Source organism: Monodon monoceros, unplaced genomic scaffold (assembly GCF_005190385.1).
Source record: "Monodon monoceros isolate NGI ecotype Baffin Bay Population unplaced genomic scaffold, NGI_Narwhal_1 Super_Scaffold_7, whole genome shotgun sequence".
NCBI classification, from domain to species: domain Eukaryota; kingdom Metazoa; phylum Chordata; class Mammalia; order Artiodactyla; family Monodontidae; genus Monodon; species Monodon monoceros.
Genome location: NW_021703784.1, coordinates 84,364,252 through 84,380,154, shown reverse-complemented (window position 1 = coordinate 84,380,154; position 15,903 = coordinate 84,364,252). Strand labels below are relative to the sequence as shown.

The window sequence follows — 15,903 nt, the reverse complement described above, 5'->3', positions numbered from 1 at the left end:
AGGCTGACATAATAAAGATGACAATAGCTATCGCTGTGTGCCAGGAACTGTGCTAGTGCTTTATGTGACATCACCTCCTTTAGTTCTCCTCTGAGCCCAGTGGATGGGGTCATTGCTAGTCCCATCATTACCCAGAAGGTTAAGTGACTTACGTTCATTCAAAACGAAAAGAGGGAAAGTTGGATTCCCTTTGAAACTCACTGCTCCAAATGTGGTTGAGATGAATGGTTCCCGGGTCAGTCTAATTCTGAAGGCCATGTTATGACTTCTACAGAGACCACCTTTGCATTCTTTTTTTCTTTTAAATTAACATCTTTATTGGAGTATAGTTGCTTTACAATGGTGTGTTAGTTTCTGCTGTATAACAAAGTGAATCAGCTATATGTATACATATATCCCCATATCTCCTCCCTCTTGCGTCTCCTTCCCACCCTCCCTATCCCACCCCTCTAGGTGGTGACAGAGCACCGAGCTGATCTCCCTGTGCTATGTGGCTGCTTCCCACCAGCTATCTATTTTACATTTGGTAGTGTATATATGTCCATGCCACTCTCTCACTTCGTCCCGGTTTACCCTTCCCCCTCCCTGTGTCCTCAAGTCCATTCTCTACGTCTGCATCTCTATTCCTGTCCTGCCCCTAGGTTCTTCAGAACCTTTTTTTTTTTTTTTTAGATTCCAGATATATGTGTTAGCATACAGTATTTGTTTTTCTCTTTCTGACTTCACTCTGTATGAGAGACTCTAGGTCCATCCACCTCACTACAAATAACTCAATTCTTTTTATGGCTGAGTAATATTCCATTGTATATATGTGCCACATCTTCTTTATCCATTCATCTGTTGATGGACACTTAGGTTGCTTCTATGTCCTGGCTGTTGTAAATAGAGCTGCAATGAACATTGTGGTACATGACTCTTTTTGAATTATGGTTTTCTCAGGGTATATGCCCAGTAGTGGGATTGCTGGGTCATATAATAGTTCTATTTTTAGTTTTTTAAGGAACCTCCATACTGTTCTCCATAGTAGCTGTATCAATTTACAATCCCGCCAACAGTGCAAGAGGGTTCCCTTTTCTCCACACCCTCTCCAGCATTTATTGTTTGTTGATTTTTTTGATGATGGCCATTCAGACTGGTGTGAGATGATATCTCATTGTGGTTTTTATTTCCATTTCTCTAATGATTAATGATGTTCAGCATCCTTTCACATGTTTGTTGGCAATCTGTATATCTTCTTTGGAGAAATGTCTATTTAGGTCTTCTGCCCATTCTTGGATTGTGTTGTTTGCTTTTTTGATATTGAGCTGCATGAGCTGCTTGTATATTTTGGAGATTAATCCTTTGTCAGTTGCTTCACTTGCAGGTATTTTCTCCCATCCTGAGGCTTGTCTTTTCGTCTTGTTTATGGTTTCCTTTGCTGTGCAAAAGCTTTTAAGTTTAATTAGGTCCCATTTGTTTATTTTTGGTTTTATTTCCATTTCTCTAGGAGGTGGATCAAAAAGGATCTTGCTGTGATTTATGTCATAGAGTGTTCTGGCTATGTTTTCCTCTAAGAGTTTTATAGTGTCTGGCCTTACATTTAGGTCTTTAGTCCATTTTGAGTTTATTTTTATGTATGGTGTTAGGGAGTGTTCTAAAAATATGGAACGCTTCACGAATTCGCGTGTCATCCTTGTGCAGGGGCCATGCTAATCTTCCCTGTATCGTTCCAATTTTAGTATATGTGCTGCCGAAGCGAGCACACACCTTTGTATTCTTAATACAATGATCTGGGGCTGCTGCTGTGAAGATTCTCCTCCCACCAGTTATCACCCTAAACTCTCTTCTTTTTCTAAAACCTTTTCATTTTCAATTTAGTTTCTCCAACGTCTCTCTCAGATGCTCTTGGCTTCAGGGCCAGTGCTGTGAGAGAATATTCTTTCCTCTAAAATAGAACACTGTACAAGGATTTTCATTCATGGTTTTCATTCATACTAAAAATAGCTCACAGTTTTGAAAAATTAGCATACTCATTTTAATTGTCTTGATGAAAGGGCCTCCAGCATCCTCTCTGTTTTATGTATTTCTTAAAAACCTTAAGGTGTTTATTTTATAGTCTTAATGATCAAGCCGAAGTTTCAAAAGACAGATCCAGACATGCTGCTCTTTCTCTGGGTCACTTTCTCCTGATAAACTTTGGACATTGAGACATTTCTCCTCTGTTGTCATCAGGAAGGGGAATGGGCTTATTTAACAGCCTTTTATGGGAAAACAGTGTAGGGCTTTTTTTCTCTTTTCTATATTAGGAGTCCTCCCACCCCCCAATCGGAGACGCGATAACCAATCTCAAGCAATCTGAAGGAAAAGCAAGACGGGGAATGAATTCCTTAGAAGAGCAAATAAGAGAAGGGGACGCTTTTATCCCTTCTTTGGTTCAACTAATCTCCTATTACGATTGGAGAAGAGCACTGAGAATTATAGGATTTAGGACTGGAACCTTTGAGGCCATCTGGTGATTTCTTCCATGGTATAAATATACCGTCTTCTAATCTGTAGCAAATGGTCTGGCTGAGTCCTCTCTGCTAGAAGATCCTCCGTGGTGGAGAGGACCCTGCATGGGGGCAACCTGTTCCAGTAATGATGACATTATTATTGCTATGGGTTGCATAGCAGAGAGGTTAAAAGCAAGGTTCTGCAGGAAGGCTGCCTGATCTCCAACACCAGTTTTGCCCCAGCTTCATTTGTTGGTCCTGTAGATTCCTTCTCCGACTGTCTCCATCCTGCTCTGCTCCTCGGGAGGTTGAACTACAAGGTCTGCATATGAGTTGTGCCAATGTGCTCTCTTGCCCTCTGCTTCCGGCTTTGGCCAACAGGCAGCCCCGCAGGGGAGAGAACAGGAGGGAAGTAGGGGTCAAGTTATTTATTCCCAGGCCCCCTTCCAGCAGGTCGCCATGGCAACAACGTCTCAGTTTATGTCAGCTGGAACTGAGCGCTCCCTCTGGGTTCAGGTTAGGGTGGGTAATGGTGCCCCACTGTTACAGTCTGTGGGCTCTGCACTATCCCTTAGAGTTTCCCTATATCCTTCCCATACCCTTCTAAATAGTCTCTTTGTTAAACTTTGCACAACGTACTTAATTTGAATATGCCATCTTTTTCTAGCTGGGACCTTGACTGACACAACCACTCACTAACTGCGTAATGCTGGGCAAATTCTGTAACCTCGCTTGGACTCAGTTTTCTCCTCTGTAAAATGGGGGTAATAATAATAATATACGCTGTAGAAGGACATCTTAAGAATCAAATGAGATAATATATATATTAAGAATCAAATGAGATAATATATATATTAAGATACTTTGAATCAAATGAGATAATATATATATTAAGATACTTGTTATTTAGGACTCAGCAAATGCTAGGGTAATGCTCCAACATAGTCTCCAACTGGGACCATGAAGTCCCAGCCTAAACACTACCTTAATTCAACCGTGGTAAGTCACTTCTCACAGCTTGGGTTAAGCCTTAAGTCAACCATCAATAAGGCAGAAAAGAAAAAAATCCCTCAGAGTAAAAACTAACTTTGAACATCCCTTACGTCACCTATCAGAGGACACTACAGTCAATTTTTTGGTATTCAGTCCTGCATTGTAGTTTTTATTCCTGCTAAGTCTGAGAACCTGTGGGCAAGACTTAAGAAAGGTAAATCAGCATGCAAATGTGAGAGCATCCCACCTCTTCTGCTTTTGCCATAACCATGGAATCACTAGAGGAGACTGAGAGATGCTAGAAAATTCGAAAGTGTTCTTACTGGCTTGTAGGGTTGACCTCGTTCTGTTCTCATATCAGGGCTTTATCGACTTAATGTTGGCTGGGAGATTTGTATAGTTTGTTGTGAAGATAGAAAGGAGTTAATGGGGTTACACTTTAGGTGGCTTGAGGGGAGGCTAGATTTTCACATGGGCTCAGTGGGAAATTAAACGGGGTGTGTGCTGCTGTTCCCACAAGTCCAGGATGACCCTTTCTTGAGCACTTAAGATGTGCCAGCCTCAGAGCTAAGCACTTCCTACGTGTTAGTTATCCCATTTTAACCTCACGGCAACCACGAGGTGGTATTATTATGTTCTCTGGTTTTGAGACGAAGAAGCTGAACACCTCAAGTGCCCAGCCTAAGAATACACAGTTTAATTGACGCCAGGGGCAGTATTTGATGCGTGTCTGCCTGACCCAGAGCTGAGTTTGGATCCGGCACCGAGGCAGTGTGGGAGTGTGGCTTACCCTCAGTGTTCCATATATGTGCAAACTGAGAAGAAAACTCCATGTTTTATAGCTTTTCATGTTAGTTGTCCACGATAGCACACACGTGTTTGCCTGGAAAGATTTTTAAATGCCCTGTATTTGGCGAGAGGAGGGTCAGCCTGGTATCTTCCTATTGTCTTTGCAAAGGCTAAACACACCAATCTGCTCCAAGTACTCCCCAGAGCCATGTTTCTGGACCCCTTTCCATCTTTTTGAATCATCTCTAGTCCAGTGGTTCCTGATGCTGGCTGCACAGTAGGGGAGGTTTCACTTGGGGAAGTTTAAAAAAAAAACAAAACCTGAGTCAGGGCCCTTCTCCAAATCTCTGGAAGGTGGCCCTAGCATTATTGTTTCTAAAAAGCTCCCTCAGTACATTTTAATGGGCAGTCCATATTGAAAAGCACTCCTCCAATTTGCTTAAAAAATGAAGAATTAGTGGGAACGTTGGCAGGGCCCTCTGGAGCAAGGAAAAAGAATCAGTTCCTTCTAGTTAATGATTATTATCCAGAATTATCTGTGGCAAATTCCACATGATTTAATAGGCCTCATCTCCAAGGGCAGCTGAATGAAAATGTCTCTCAAGTATAAGACGGGTGTCAAGGTTCCCAAACATAGCCGTTTGCAGGAAAGGTGGCAAAGTGGAGCCACTTCTCCTGTCTAATCTGGCCATGCTTGTTGGTTCACTGAATTCTCTCAGGTCCTGAACACTGAAAATATAATTAAGACTGTTTTTCAATTGGATGGTTTAAAAAGTGAAATCAGCTCCATTTCCTTTTCTCTGGTCTTTTACTTAACTCTGTTTCTGTACCATCAGGTGTGTTGCCCTTGGCAGTGAGAGCTAAGGAATGGTGCTGCTAAGCCCTCCCCACCTGTGTACAGATACTGAGGAATTCTGATGGAGGTCTTCCTTTGTGCTCATTGTAAACGGGGTTGAGGTAGTGCTGCTGGGATCATTAACGTCTAGAGAGATGCCCATGGCTTTGTTTTCCAGCTGCCACCTCGGCAGAAAGGGCAGCAAAATCCCTAAATTATAAAGAGAAAATGAGACTGTACATATTCTGCACTTGACAACTTCACATACAAAGTCACACATCCACTCCTGACAGGACTAGAGAGAAGGCAGTACCAAGCATCACACGAAGGTTCAGGAAGGTAGTTTTTCATCTACAAATTATTATAAATCACAACTAAACTTTAAAAAAGAAAATGCACAATTAGAGGTGATATGAAGGGTCCTAGGACAGAGATGATATAGGTCTGGTTAATCTAATGGGGCACACAGGAAAGAGAGAGAGAGCAGGAGGGAAGGGGAGAGATGGAGGAAGATGTTTGGATTCAGATTTTGGGAAGGGAGGTGAAAGGAGGAGGTGAGCAGAAACGTTTTAAAACCTTCTATTTAGTTCTTTTCTCTTGTTATTTCTCTAATCTGTCTATTCACCCTTGGATATTGTGCTCAAGAAACTATCCTCCAAGGAACCTCAGATTAAACTGAACAATTTTTGAGGGTTTACTGGGTGCCAGACTCTAGTTAAGAGCTTTGCGTATCTTTTACATTTCATTTCGATTTCTTAGCTATGCGAGGTTGGGAATGGTACTTCCGTTTTGCAGAAGGGATGAACAGCAGTTGAGGACTTTCCTCCCAGATTATTCCACTGGAAGGTGAACTCAAGCTCTCAGATACCAGCGTCAGGCATTTAACCACGAAGCGTCCCCGCTGAGTCTCCAGCTCCCCTGGCACGGTCCCCGGGATGAACTCCGCGAGTTTCCACGTGGCCCGCTTCATTCGATCTTCGTAAAGGGGTCAGCACAGCCACGGGGCTGGAGAGCTCCTCTCCCGGGGAATAAGACTAGACAGGCGGCGACTGAAGACACTACGGGCGTCCCAGAACCCCTCCCGGAGGAGCCTGGAAAATTCCAAGGGGCAGGCTTGCACCGCAGATATCTCTCGGGCGCGTTGACACTTTGCAAATCTCTCTCGAGAGCCTGTTTAATTCTCACCGCGGCCCTGCAAAGGGGGTTATTTTGGCCCCATTTTCCAGAAGAGGAAATTGAGGCCTGCCCTCCCCGGGGTGGGTGTCTGCCTCTTCCTAGAGACAATAAAATCTGCACGGATTTTGTCTTTATTATGCAAAGCCGGCGTGGAGGCTCGGACCCTCCCTTGACAGAGCCCATCTGTCTCTGCGCGCCGCCCCCGGGGCACAGAAGCCTAAGGCAAGCGGAGCAGAGTGGGTGAAAACGCGTCCCCACCACTTGCCTCGCCGTCTCATCGCGCCTTCTCCTACAGCGCCCCGGAGGCCGACCTCCCTTGGCTTAAAAAAAAAACCCAAAAAACTACATCCTCCCCAGCATCCGCCCGCCGCCCCAGGGAGTTGCATTAATATTAATCCCGATGCATAATTGAAGGCCGGAGATTTACTCGGGCCGTGGCGGGGGAGGGCGCACAACTGGGCTGTATTTCGGCCGCGCCACTCGTGTTTTGGCCGCTTGGGTTCCTAGGGGCCTGGTACCCAGGACGTGGGGGGGTGGGGTGGGTGTGCCGCCTGTGAGGATGAGCTTGGGAGTGAAGTGAGCCGGAGCGAGTGTGCCAAGGAGTGAGACGGGGTGCTGGGGGCTGCTCCAGGGAGGCGGGGATGGAGGGGCATCCCAGGTCTCCGCGACGTGGCTTGTGCTTCGCCCGGCGCGGGGTGACCCCGGGCCACGCGGGCTTGAGGGGAAACAATAGAGACACCTTAGATCCTGGGCTCCTGCCACGGACGGCCCAGGCCTTCCCGGGAGACCAGCGGGGCTTCTTTGCTTATTTGGCTAATTTATGGCGAGAGGCTGGGGGTAGGGATGGCAGAGGAGGGACGGCGTCTGGAGACAGGGGGCGAGGGGGCGGCAGTTAAAGGAGTCTCCTGAGGCGGCGGCGCTGGTGATGTCAGCTCTCGACGAAAATAGAGAGGGATCGCCTGCAAATCCCCCGCTCCGGCGGGGCTAAACCTTGCAATCCCTCCCCGACCGGCGCGGAGCCAGGGCGCAGCGGCCTCCACCGCCTCCCCCGGCGCGCACACACACCCACACACCCGCGCACGCACGCACACACTTCCCTGCACACCCACGGCACACGCACTCGCCGCCCTCCCCTGCCACCGTCCTCCGAGCCCGCGCTCCGCCACTCGCCCCGCGGCGAGCCCCACAGCAAATACAGGTGGCAGCGGCGGCACGTCGTCCCTGCGCGCACTCCCGCAGCCCGGGGGACGGCGCTCTCTCGGGGAAGCCACCCTCCGAGGTCCCCCCAACGCCCCCCCGAGCGCCCAGCCAAGCCCCAGCGAGGCCGGCGGAGGGAGCGCGGTGCCGAGCGGAGACGCGGCTTAGCTCCGGCTGGAGCCTCTTGCGCCCGCTGAGGCGCTAAAGGGCTTACCCCGGAGGGGGGTGGAAGGGCGGGGAGAGGCTCCCCCTTAAATACCGCGCTCGGCCACACTCGCGCGCTCACCCCGGCACCCGCTCACTTCTCGCCCGCCGCTGCCGGATTGTGCCGAAGAGGAGGGGGCGTTCCCCAGGCCATGGCATCCACAGAAGGGTGAGGGGCTTTTTCTCTGTACCCGCAGCGAAGCGGGGAGCGCGCGCGGTGTGGTGTCCGCCTATCCGGGATGGGAACAGAGAGACGCCGGCGCCGGGCCTCGGAGACGGTGGCAGAGCGATGGCCTGGCTGGGGGTGGGATGGTGGGATGGTGGTGGTGGGGGGAATTGATTTTCTTTCGAGAAGCTTGCTGCTTAACCCTTTGAAGATGCGAGAGACGGAGGATTGCTTTATTTTAATTAAAAAGGTTCGGTGGAGGTGTGAAAAAGAGTGACGAAAAATCCTGTTGAGGTTACTTTTGAGATTTGAAAACAATAAGGGATTGGGCACAGTAAGAGCGGCAGACATTGCTGAGGGAAGCAGCACTTGGAGCGCGGCGCCGGTTGTATGGTGGGGACCGGCCGGGAATGAATGAGCTGGGACCCGGGCCGGGGCGGGGCGAAGACCAGCGCGCGCCGTCTTGAATGTCAGATTTGCAGAGTCGCGGAGTAGATACCCGGCCTGCTCCGATCTCTTCATGTCCCTGGATGGCGGAATCTCCCTGGCCGGTGTTAAGGAAAAGTGGAAAAGATTTGGGTGCTTCCCGGGAAGAGGCAGGAAAATCAGTGGCTTTGGGCAGGGACAGGAGTCCCCAAACTCCAGCGGAGCGTTGACCTCCCCCTCCCCCTCCCCCCCCATTCTGCCCGCTGTCTTGGAGTTGTCTCCTGCCTCCTGAGGCTGCAGTTGGATGGAGAATGATCCCAATGATAAATAAAGGGAGTGTCTTTAGCAAGAGGGAGATGGGGCTGCAAGAATCCCTTGAATACTCGTACCTCAAAGGAAGTGTCCAGAACAACGTCCCTGGACCAGTATCTCCCAGGAAACTTTCCCAGCTCGGTAGAGTCTGAGTAGGAATGAAAGACTGGTTGGGGAGCTCAGCCCTTTGGTTAATTCACAAAAGTGCACTAGATACTTGCAAGAGACCACTGGATCCATATTAAGTGGAAAGCAAATATCAGAGGCTCCTCTGAGCACAGGTGGAAGGTCCTTGGTGCTGGAGCTTTCCAGGGCTTCTGCCTAATAAATTTTACGAACTCTGCAGGCTTGTTTTGGGGGAATGGGTCTCTAAGTAGGAGTATAGAGCGGCTCCAAAGTTAGATCTCTAGACTTTAACCTCGAGCGAAGGGCAAATATTTCTAAAACTGTCTCTCTGTGTCCAAGAGAAGGAACTCTTCCCTTTTCTGGCCCCTGGAGTCCTTCCAAAGAGGGGCTGGCACCTTGTGGTTGCATGAGATTTCTCCTCTTTTTATCCTAATATTTCAGCAGTGTGGACCTTTTTGATTATTAGTTCTCCAAAGAGATGCTCCAGGAAGATGCTTGTGTACAAGGAGGGCGGTACATTGTGCTAACACAGATCTCTAGAATTAAATATTCAGAGCTCATATGTCTCAACCCCAGTGTCTTTGCCTGTTTAATTAAATAGTCTTTCATATTAGAAAAGATATAAAGGCATTTCTGGCTGCCTTAAGGTCCCTTCTAGATTTGTCCCTGCTTGTAAAGGCTAGGTTGGAAAACATCGGTGAAAGAGATTGATGATGGCAGTCTTTCAAATCCTGCATCCTTATTTCGATGGCCAGATAGTAAAGGGAGAGGTTAAGACAACAAAAATCCCCAAATTAAGTGTGTTTACCTCACCTGTGTCCTAAATGAGACCTGCCCAATGATGACTCTATATTTGATTTAAATATAGAGCAGAAGTGATTCACATTCAATTAATTAATGTCGTGTTATACACTCTGCATAGTCAGGAAAAGATTGGTCAAAGGAATTTGCATTTAGGAGAGGAAAGAATTGAGAACATTTGAAAGGCTGGGAAACAAATACAGAACGAGCATGACACATTGTCACTTCAGAGCAGTTACTGAGGAGCAGGTGACATTCTCAGAAGCCCTGGTCTTTCCTTTTTTCTTCTCTTCCTTTCTTCCATCTTTTCTTCCAGGTGCATTTACTCAGTACTTGTTGGGTAGACCTCACATGCTAGGCACTCTAGGGGGCTACAAAGACACAAGACTTTGATTAGTAAATTGTTCACGTGGTTTAGTGAGATTCTCTCGCCTCTTCTGATGTCTTTGGTTAATGTGCCTTACAGAGGGACGTTCACTAAGAATCCTCAAGCTGGTTGCCTTTGTTAGCCTGTGTCTTCTAACAACGTTGAAACTGTTTCCTTGAGACATGCATTGCTGAGAAGGAAGCAAAAATAACAATAGAGTCTTATGCTTTCAATGTATGTATTTTCCAATTTTTTTTTTTTTTTTTTTTTGCCGTACGCGGGCCTCTCACCGTTGTGGCCTCTCCCGCTGTGGAGCACAGGCTCCGGACGTGCAGGCTTAGCGGCCATGGCTCACGGGCCCAGGCCGCTTCGCGGCATGTGGGATCTTCCCGGACCAGGGCACGAACCCGTGTCCCCTGCGTCGGCAGGCGGACTCTCAACCACTGCGCCACCAGGGAAGCCCCAACGTATGTATTTTCAGTTCAACTCTGTTTGATCCAGAATGTTTGGGGAATGGAAGAATATGGCAAACTGACCATTCTGGTCACCATTTATTTGGTGATGTAGTTACAGTCAACGGCATACGCTGATTACCAATTTTGAAAGAATTATTAGAAGCAACAGTGACATCTTATGTTTGTTTAGCACTTCACTTTCAAAGCTCATTTGTGTACATCATCACATTTGATTCTTCCAGTAACTGTGAAGTAGGCGGTCCAATGAGGATGGACTTTGAGAATAAACTGATATAGAATGTAATGTCATCTTTCCCAAAAGATTCCAGGACTTGGCCGAACTTTGGAGTTATCGTCTGGAAATGTCAATTATCCTGGAAGAGTGTGCTAGGCATGTCTGGAGCAGGAGATTACCAGCCTTCTCTCAAAACTTCGGCATACACTGTGCAAATTGCCTTGTGGAATATTCTTATTATCAGCCCGTGCACTTGGTCATTGCCTTTGCAAAGCATGCTCGAACACAGTCTGGTTATTTGAGGTTTCTGATGATTTGGAATTGGGATTATTAGCATCCAGCTTCTAGAAAACTCAACAGTGGACCCTTTGGTAGTTCCCAGGCCCTGAGAGGTATTTTCCTGCAAAGCAACGTCTAATTTGATAGTTGAGCATTCTGTTTTTCTGAGTCCTCAGACACGGCTAGAATTATGTATGGTTTTGGCCCCTGATCCGAATTGGAAAGAGATTATCAGTAGTTGGTGGCAGACTGGCTAGTGTCCATTATAGACTGAATTATGTTGGAGCACTCAGATGCTGTAGAGGCAGGCATTTTAGAGCTACGTTCTGGGGGTGGGAGACAGCTAGGTCACCATGTGTGTCACAGGTCCAAGGCGATCTATGTTCTGATAAGCTCCCAGGAGCCAAGGGGTCAGAGCGAAAGCCACGTGCGAGGGCTTGGGTTTCAATTTGACTTAGAAAGCCAGCGAAACAGAAGGCTGCTGACAGCAGAAAAACCCCACAAGAGAGATCACTGGATGTATTCTTTCAAGCAAACAAAAGCAAAACGTAACGATTGCTTTCTCCCGCCCCCCCTTGGGAATGAGGTTGAGGTCAGCAGGAGGAAGATCCCACGGAATAGACTTATTGGGAAGGGAATGGAGGGCATGGGGTTTGGGTTCCTGAGGAGGTTGGTTGCACGTTGCGTGCCTCAGGCTTCACTGCAGTTTTCATTTCTCATTTTCAAGGATATAAAAATCAGCCTCCTTGGGTAAAATAAAGATGAGTGAAACTCAAATGAGAAAGCCATGTCATGTTTACTAACATGGCCTCTTGTGAGTGACTGAAAGCTTAATTCTCACGAGATAATTGCTAAATCCAAATGAAACTTGTGATGTGGAAGAGCCGAGATGTTAAAAACCAAAAGGCATCAGAAAAAAAAAAAACAAAACCAAAAGGCAGTTCTGCCCATAAGTATCAATGGCCGCTTCTTTTCTTCTTTAATGCAACACAATGAGGAGCTGTCTCCTTAGGCTTCAGATTTCAGGGTATCGTCGGACAGGGAAAAGTCCTTAAGAGATGGTGGTGCTTTGGCTGCAGAAACGAGCATTGTTTAACAGCGAAGTGTGAGATTTCTGGGTCAATGTGCCATAAATCATACAGATCCAGGATTGCAAAACTGACAGTTTGAAGCTCAACACAGGTTGATTTCAATGGAAATCTCATCTCCCCATCCTCTTCCATGGCTGTATCACACAATGCCCAGATGTCTGGTTTTCCCCCTTTCAAAGGCAAGCTAAATTGTTTTCCATACTGATTCTTTCCCCCTTGGGACTGGCTTGCCTCTTGGAAAGAACTGCATCTACTCATTTCAGTCACCTGCTATACTTATTTTCACCGAATCAGACACCCATCATTTAAAATCTTCTAGCAACAGTAGGCAAAAGAGTCATTCTCAAGATGAAATTTCAGTTTTGTTTGCATTTTCACAACGTGTCCTGGAAGTCTGAAAAAGCTAACAAGTGCCACACACCGCCTTGCTTGCTGTCTTCTCTCCCATGCCCTTAACAGCTTGTTGGGGGCCAGCAGAATGTTTCATAGCAAGGGTTTTAGTATCCAGATTACGGCAAATCTCTTTATTTACCAGATCCTGAGCTTGCTGTCTCCTCCCTCTGCCCGCCCCTCCCCCCTCCCCTCACCAAGGGCCAAGTCCTTGGAATGAATTAATTAAAGGAGTGTTTAAAAATATCTATCTCATTGCTCCATCTCCACGTGCTCTGTCGTTGATTGGAGGCAGATGGGCTGCATATTTGTCAGTAGAATAGAAAAGGACTAGCATCTCGTTATAAATCTGTCTGGTTGGCATCAGAAGATGGCAGAAAGACAATGGGCCAGCAATATTAAAGGAGAATAAAGACAAGGGGAGATCCTTAAACGTTAAAAAAGAACACCTCATTTTCTTAGTGCTTGGTTTTTTGTTTTTAATTTCAATGGTCGTTTTCCAACAGTGTTGATGTTTATTTGCTTATCTTTCATTCATGTATCTATTTAATTGCTCACGGCTGTCTGCTGAACGGCCGTCTGGTGTTCTTGGCCATCTCGGCGGCTGCTTTGGATTATGGACTCATTGAGCAAGGACTGTCCTTTAAAAATGGAATGAACTCTGTTTTGGCAGTTGGATATGTCAATCTGGGTCTCTCTGAGATAGGTGGTGGTCCGTGTCAAAGACCTTGAACGAAGTCCCTGGGCGGGAGGCGGGGAGGCAACTTGCCCCTACACTTACACACCCTGTATATTAGAGGCTTCATTTAAACCATTGAGAGGACTTTCTTCTGTTACATTTGGTCAGGCGTGCCATCTGTCACTCGCTCGTTGTAATCTGGCATAGAACTCTCCATCACGTGCTCCTGCCATCCTGACTTCCCAGCCACTGTGCTCGAAGGATCACCGAGCTGGTGGCCAAGTTGGAAGTGGGGTGAGGCCTGTCTGCTTCCCAAGCTCTGCTCTTCCCACAACACCAGACTCGAGGTGTCGGCAGCCTGTGGACTGTATGTGGCCCACAGACATATACGTTTTGCCTCACACAGGATTTTGAAAACATTTGAATTATTTGCTTATATTTAAAAAGATTTCACCTAAAAAAAATCCTGATTCTGGCTTCTCTTAAACATTGGGAAATCTGATGACAAAGGACCTGCCCTTTTGTCTTGGTACCATTTATTGAATACTTACAGTCCTACAATTTTTTAAGCACTTTGCATGTATTAATTGATTTAATCCCCATAAAAATGTGATGCACGGGGACTCTTATTATCCCCATTTTATAGGTGTGAAAACTGAGACACAGAAAGATTAAGTAACTTGCTCGAGGATTCACAGCTAGTGAGTGGCAAAGCTGGGCCTTAAACTCAGGCAGCTTGTCTCTGGAACCCATGGCCCTAACCACAGGCTATACCTGCAAGGTGGTGGGCGAGTCAGCTGGGGCTGAAGCGTGGCTGTCCCCGGAGACAGGGCATGTGCCTTCCAGGTTGGGCACAGTCTTTTCTGAGACCAGTCGCTCATGCTACCTGCCTGGCCCCTCACCTTTCTAAGGCAGCCATTGAGAGAGTAAGAGCTTGGGTTCCATCTTCGCAGGGTATGCCACTGCTTAGCAGTTGTGCCTACTTTTTCCTGTTAACCCCTTAAACACTACCTTCTTGTTAGCCCTTTTAACTTTGTTCTTAATGAAGCGTTCCTTTGTAAATTATTGGTTGTCAGGACACCAATAGTATTGTCTTATCCAGATGCAGTGCTCTGAAACAGCCCAGAGCATGACCACATGGGTCCAATCCTTTGGAATCTTGAGCCTTGGACATGCACTTCTTAGTGGTAAATGTAGTGGAGTATTTAGCAGGCCCTGGAATTTATTCTTATGTGATTTTCAAGCCTGGCTGTTTAGGGTTGTGACTTAACTTACCCACTTTCCTAAAGAAGCTACTAGTCCTACCTGTTTAGGAGGAGGGCTGTTGTTGTTGTTGTTTGCAACATATGCAAACAGTGATGGCTGGGGAGCCTTTTGGATTGAGGAAAAATCATTCAGAGGCTGTATTTCTGTGTATTTTTAAGAGTGGCACAGTTTGCTGATCATCCAGTAGGTGGCAGTAAATGTCAGTACTTTGTCCAGACTGGGGGTTTGACTCCCTTTGGTTCTTAGGGAATCACAATTCCTACAGCATCCCATTCTCTTTTGTTTCAAAAGTGTCTGCACCAGATATATCATTTAGTATTTGTGAGATGATTGTCATATATCAACAATGTTTATAGATATCACCATAAACAAACATAAATAGGACCATTTGTTTGAACTTATTCCAAGTCTGTGTGACTATACATATATGATTTCATTAAGTCCTTATGAACTCTTATGGAATTAACCCATTAACTCTTATGGAATATTATGCTCATTTTACACATGGAGAAACTGAAGCTTCAAGATATTTTGATTTTATGATGTTATTGGGTGTCTGGGTTTTTTTTTTTTTTGTCATCTAATTCTACTGTTTCATATTATCCACATTTTGTAATTAAATCATATGTCTTTAAAATTTCATGAGCCATCCCTTTGTTCATTTGTTTGGTTTTGCCCCAGTGGGTGTCTCCAATCACTTTGGTCAAAGGTAGCAAGATAGCCAAGCGTTCCTGCAAAAAGAGATAATAAAGAATTTAAGAGGCAATGCACAAGAAGGACAGCAATGGTTACGGAAAGACGTTAACTTACCTTTGAATGGAGGTGTGACATTCAAAAGAAAATGCCACCATTAAAAAAAGTGAGACTTAAGTATAAGCAGCTGAGAACGATGGTCAGACCAAGGTTGTAGACATTAGTTTGGAGAATTTGAAATAGAAGAAGCAGTTGCAGTGCATGAAGGGAGATAAGGTAAAAGAAAACAGATAAAAGAAGGAAAGCATTCTTGTCTATTACGTATCAGACAAGGTCAACTGCTGCAGACGAAATTGTATTTTTGTTTTTATCTCAGTCTTTGCTTAAAAGGACAGTTGTGATCTGATAATCAGCTTCGTTAGGGAAGTGGACGGAAGTCCACGTGAACGAAGCACAATTAGATCAACTTGTCTAGGGGTGAAATGGAAGAGTATCAGCTGACAACACTCATCTCAGACAAGCGAAAGGTTTCCGGGTTCAGCTATTACATTTTATACTGAAATGCAGCATATGGTCTAGAAAAAGTGTCAAAAATAAATATTGGGCTAATTTCTAAGAAGAGAATAGAGTGTAATGGAATTATAAACTGAATCTATTCTCCTAGTGTTTTTCTGGGATTCAAAGTCATCAATCAGCAGACATTAGTAAAACCATCATAGAATAGAAGTGCTGAAGGGATCATTGATTTTTCCATCATGATTAATTGTTAACATTTCAATGAAGAACTAATCATTTATAGGCGTTTCTCTCTTAGTCTGAGAAGATTCAAATTTGGAGTCTTTTCAGGACATTGATACATTGGGGTTGAGGCATTGTTGCTGGTCGCTCCTGGGAAACACTTTGAGATGGAGACCTGTGTGCATGAAATTTATTGGGGGGGGAGCTCCCAGCA

At 45.9% G+C, this 15,903-nt stretch overlaps 1 protein-coding gene and 1 non-coding gene across 2 annotated transcripts in view; one reads left to right on the top strand and one right to left on the bottom strand.

The window, feature by feature from the left end:
• Positions 1–1,635: 1,635 nt before the first annotated feature.
• Positions 1,636–1,742, bottom strand: LOC114887863. The gene has a single exon (XR_003791624.1). It is a non-coding gene; the product is annotated as a U6 spliceosomal RNA (small nuclear RNA).
• Positions 1,743–7,188: 5,446 nt separating this feature from the next.
• SLC1A2 (solute carrier family 1 member 2) overlaps positions 7,189–15,903 on the top strand; it is a 145,318-nt gene continuing 136,603 nt past the window's right edge. The window contains exon 1 of the mRNA XM_029208250.1: positions 7,189–7,834. Within this exon, the coding sequence (XP_029064083.1) occupies positions 7,818–7,834 (17 nt within the window). The 5' untranslated portion in view covers positions 7,189–7,817. The remainder of the gene's footprint in view (positions 7,835–15,903) is intronic.